Source organism: Octopus bimaculoides, chromosome 22 (assembly GCF_001194135.2).
Source record: "Octopus bimaculoides isolate UCB-OBI-ISO-001 chromosome 22, ASM119413v2, whole genome shotgun sequence".
NCBI classification, from domain to species: domain Eukaryota; kingdom Metazoa; phylum Mollusca; class Cephalopoda; order Octopoda; family Octopodidae; genus Octopus; species Octopus bimaculoides.
The window spans coordinates 264,670-269,821 of NC_069002.1; the positions used below are offsets into that span (position 1 = coordinate 264,670).

The 5,152-nt window shown below is 34.6% G+C and overlaps 1 protein-coding gene across 2 annotated transcripts in view; it reads right to left on the reverse strand.

Annotated features, from left to right (window-relative positions):
- Window positions 1-1,312: 1,312 nt before the first annotated feature.
- LOC106878711 (aspartate--tRNA ligase, mitochondrial) overlaps window positions 1,313-5,152 on the reverse strand; it is a 26,328-nt gene continuing 22,488 nt past the window's right edge. For both annotated transcript variants that reach the window (XM_014928003.2, XM_014928004.2), the window contains exons 14-18: window positions 4,391-4,471; window positions 4,007-4,086; window positions 3,540-3,650; window positions 2,571-2,646; window positions 1,313-2,083 (exon numbers count right to left, since the gene is read on the reverse strand). In XM_014928003.2, coding sequence (XP_014783489.1) covers window positions 1,920-2,083; window positions 2,571-2,646; window positions 3,540-3,650; window positions 4,007-4,086; window positions 4,391-4,471 — 512 coding nt within the window. In that variant the 3' untranslated portion in view covers window positions 1,313-1,919. The remainder of the gene's footprint in view (window positions 2,084-2,570; window positions 2,647-3,539; window positions 3,651-4,006; window positions 4,087-4,390; window positions 4,472-5,152) is intronic.

Here is a 5,152-nt window from a genome sequence, read left to right on the forward strand (position 1 = left end):
TTAGAATGATATTTCTTAAATAACATTTTCTAGTTCTCTTTCAACTCCACCGATAAATTATTATTGTGGTTAATTATCGTTATCGTTATTATTGTAAACTTTTAACTACTGAAAAATCATTTGTTGAAACCACGTCTTTCAGACTGACCTGTTCCAACATGAATTTTCGGTGGACAGAAATTAAAGTTACAGGAAAAAATGTCATGTTTTATTTAAATATCATAAACAATAAAGTAAAACATACTTATTATCTGACAATACGTGACTTGTACACAAAGGTAACACAATATTTAAGATGAAGAGTCGTTGAGGGTGGGAACAGCCACTCCCTACCAGGCACGGGTGTAAATAAAGGATTGCAACATTTCGTTTGGCCTTTCCTGTCTGTTGATTAAGATAACAATTTCTTTGTCCCAAGGCAAGGGAAACCCTTGCTATGTCACTGTTTAATTTCCTTCAATATCTTAATTAAACTGGGTCAGCTATTCATAAAATTTTCCTGTGACTTATTTTATTGCAATTTTATTTATTCATGAATTTGCTACATGTTTTCATTGTGAGCCAACAAGGAACCTTTTGATGTAGTTACTCAACATACTAGAGATAACAGCTAAATCTCTCAAATTGCACCCTACAATCTTCAACAACAGAGAGTGTGGGACAAGCTGCATTCAGGTGCCACTCTCTTTGATCAATCTGATCAATTTTCAAGGTATCATCTACTTTCATCATCATCGTCGTCGTCGTTTAACGTCTGCTTTCCACGCTGGCATGGGTTGGACGGTTTGACTGAGGTTTGGCAAGCGGGGAGGCTTCACCAAGTTCCAATCTGATTTGGCATGGTTTGAGGTCAGTATGATCAATTAAATTTTTGAAGGTGATGCCCCATCATGGCGACAGTTGAAAGACTAAACCCAGTATGATAATGTTTAAAGACTAAATAGCTTCAAACCTAAGGTAATGGATCACTAAGCACAAGATAATGAGTTCAAAACTTTGTTATGAACTTCCACTCTATACGATAACATTATATGTACATCTCAGTCTAATTGACTTCCAATTGTAATTTGAAGGTGAAAGGTTGGAAGGAAGAAAGATGTCCAGATTTCTTTAAAAATTGTGCAAAATATTCTGAGAAAAGTTATCAACAAACAATACTTTGTATGAATGGTGAGACTTGTGCTTTACAACCAGCACATACACAGTGCTGGCATGTCTGTGTGGCAAGAAGTTTGTTTAAAAATATATTTATTTGTAACAGATATACTATTTTTAATCCTTTGTTATTTTCAGGTGCAAAAAAATTTCTATGTTTGAACAAAATCTTTATTTAAAAAATATTTATAATACTATCGTTTTTTTCAATTATAAAGGTAAATATAATTATCATAACAATAGAAGTGTCGCTTGGAAAAAAGCAAACTAAAATTTAAAAAATGCAGGCACAAAATCTTAGAATATTGAACCTGGAAAAGTACAGAACAAGAAAAAAGAAAACCTTTTATTATTATTGCTAAATAGATTTATGAAATTGTTCATCAAAAAGCATTGTGCACTTTTTGTTTTTTTTTATATTTTTTGCTTTTTATGGCAGATTATTTTAATTTAATATTTTTATTTAAAAATGTCTTTGTATTACATTAAATCATTTCTGTTTCCTTTCTTCTTGTACTTTTCCAGTTTTGATACATAAGCGTATTCTTGCAATCTGCTCTGCATTTTTTATTCTAATATGTATGTATATATAACCTTTCTCTTTTATTTTTTACTTGTTTCAGCAACCAGACTGCAACCATTGTGAGATTGTCAAGTGATGGTAGGGGACAAACACACACACACACACACATGTGTGACATTAGTTCCTTTAAGTCAACATGCTATGATGAGTGACAGAGTATTTGGATAGACTTTCCCTGATGCTAATCCGTAAATTTAGAGGATATGTGGTAGTAATTCTGATCTTCAGCAGAAACTGTTGCAGGAGCTTTACTCATAGGATCTTTACCATCATGTGATTTGGGGAATGCGATGACGTCACGAATGCTTGGCTCATCACACAAAATGGCTAAGAGACGATCAAGACCTAGAAGATAAATGAAAAGCAAAAAAAAAAAAAAAAATGATAATTCATTTAAGAAATTAATTAGAATAAATTTAATAATCAGATGGCTGAAGTATTATCTTGGTTTTTAATATAAAATGCATTTAATGAATGGAATAAACTGTTTGAAAATTTATATTTTCTGACAATACAAGAGAGTGATGTCTTTTTCATCCTTAAACATCATAAGGTGTAAATTCTGTGATAAATATGACTGCAATTTAGTGTTTGTTGTTAAAAACTCAGGTTAGTGATGAATAATAATAATCCTTTTTTTGCTATAGGCACAAGGGTAACTGAAATTGGAAGCATCAATATACTGAGTTTTTCTCAGGCCAAAGACCTGGTCCAAATGATTTGAAAGAGTGGACTCTGCTAAAGACAGCCAAGTGTCATAACTTCAATCTCTTTCACTTGGTACCAGCTAAAAATAGCACTGAACCTCATTAAGGATTCTGCCTCTACTTACCCAGAGCAATTCCTCCGTGAGGTGGGCAGCCACTGTCCAAAGCATGTAAAAGGTGTTGCAGCTGACGGCTGTCTTCCTATTAAAAGAAAAAACAAAAAAGATAATCAATTATACAATTCACAAAAGAAACACAGTTTCTTATAAACAGTTCTAGAATCCAAGTATAAAACCCAACGGGAGTTTGTAGTCTTGATGCTTTCTGTCAAGAGTATTTGCATTTGCAATGCATGTAGGATAAACTTGAAACTGAGTTACAATCATGTCACACACAAGTTACATCTATGACGTCACACAGTTGATTAGATCAACCTCAGTATGCAACTGGTACTTAATTTATTGATTGTGAAAGGATGAAAGGCAAAGTCAACCTCGGCAGAATTTGAACTCAGGATGTAAAGACAGATGAAATACTGCTAAGCATTTCGCCCGGCGTGCTAACGGAACCGCCAGCTCGCCACCTTGAGAACAGCTAGAATCATGTGAAACGTATGTCTTTCAGATGAGCATTTAGCTATCTCAATGAAAGGAAATGTCTGTGACAGTCTCAAAGCCACATTGCAGACAGTATTGAATAGGATTCACTTTAGTTTAGGTTTGCTTTTTTGTGCTATTCAGATGGTACAGTGGTAACATTATGTCAGACCACTTGTTGCAGTTCAAAGTTCATTGCTTTTACTTGATAGAAACAGAATATTACTGGTATTATTTTATCAGTGGGGTGAAAAATCAACCTCAATTTTGAAAGAACTTCAATTAATCAAGGCAAAGCAATAGAACAATCTTTAGAAACAGCTTTCTGCTATATAACTTTCCTACTGCTATATAAATTCACTTCTCCTTGAACCAACAAGTCCACCACCACCACCACCAACACACACACCTCTATGTTGTCACTCAACATACTAGAAATAGCAGTCATATATCTCCTTCAAACCATCACCTACTATCTTTTAAAAATGGAATGTTTACCTTAAGTATCTGCTCCAATATATAAAGTTGTTCTTTAGCTGTGTGAATACGAATCGAACCGCCTCCAATCTCATGTCCATTTAACACCAGATCATAATGCTGACCCTTCACCTAACAGGGAAATAAGAGATAAATGGAGAGCAATGAACAATATATTGTAATCATTGTATTTAATTAACTTTTTCTTCTTTTTTTATACTAACCCATTGCAATTATACTTATCACTACTTAGCACTCCCCCTCCATAGCTAACCCATCTGAAATTAACTCTGGTTCTATCATCTGAAAATCCACCAGTTTTAAAGTATATATACCAATGTTAAAACCTACTATTATGATTTTATACAAAACCTCATTGTACATTCCAGTTTAATTTAATAATTCAAAAGGTTTTGCATTTGACCAAGGTCGATGCAGAGCTTAACACAACCACCACCACCACCACTATCATCTCCATCATCATGTACCTTAAGTGGATCTGTATATAAGAGTTCAACATCTTCTGGCATTGGGGCAGTGAACGGGTGATGGGCTGATTCCAAGCCGTCTAGAATAAAACAAAAACAACAAAACATGTTTAAAATTAATGAAGTCATTATGGATATAATATGTGAGAGTAACAATGATGATAAGAATAAGAATAATAATAATAATAATAATGATTTCTTATATTTGCCACCAGGGCGAAGAATGAAGGGGACAATACAAAGACAGACATAAAGTGTTGGGGTTTACATATAATGGAATGATTTACAAAAAACAAAACAAACAAAACTCTACAAAGTATACATTAGTAGGGAAGTAAACAACTATTATACAACAGTAAGAGAAAGAAAAGAGTAGAGACTTACCACAATCTTCTTTTGGTAGGAAAAGCGGGAAATCTACAACCCAAAGAAAATTGAACGCTTCAGTGTCCCGCAGTTTCATACCTAAGGAAACGAGGGGGAAAAAATGTTATTAGTATATTGTATAAACACTCATATACACTCTCTCTTGCACACACACACAAGTACTCTCCCTCAGAGTGACAGGCTGATTGTATGATGCCTGTGTACAAATAGTCATACTACGTGGTAGCAAGACATGGGTTGTGACTATTGAGGACATGCGAAGGGTTGAAAGAAATGAAACTCTGCTTAGTGGGTAATGTCAGTGTGCATGTAGATAAAACAGTGCTGATCTCTAATTGTGAAGGGAATTAGTGGAAGGAGTAGACCCAGGAAAACATGGGATGAAGTCGTGAGAAATGATCTTCAGACATTGGACCTCACTGAAGACATGACAACAAATCGAGACTTCTGGTGATTTACTGTACTTGAGAAGATATATCAAGCTATAAGTAAAACGATGGTCATCTCTACATAGTCATGTGCCTCTGTCAGTTGCGAGTTGTACCACATGAAAAGCACCCAGCAGACACTCTGTAAAGTGGCTGGCATTAAGAAGAGCATCTAGCCATAGAAGCCATGCAAAAACAGACAACTGCAATCTTGGATAGATCTCCGGCTGGGCCAGCTCCTATCAAACTGTCCAATCCATGCCAGTATCACAAACAGACTTTAAATGATGATGATGATGATGATGATGATGATTATATATATATATATATA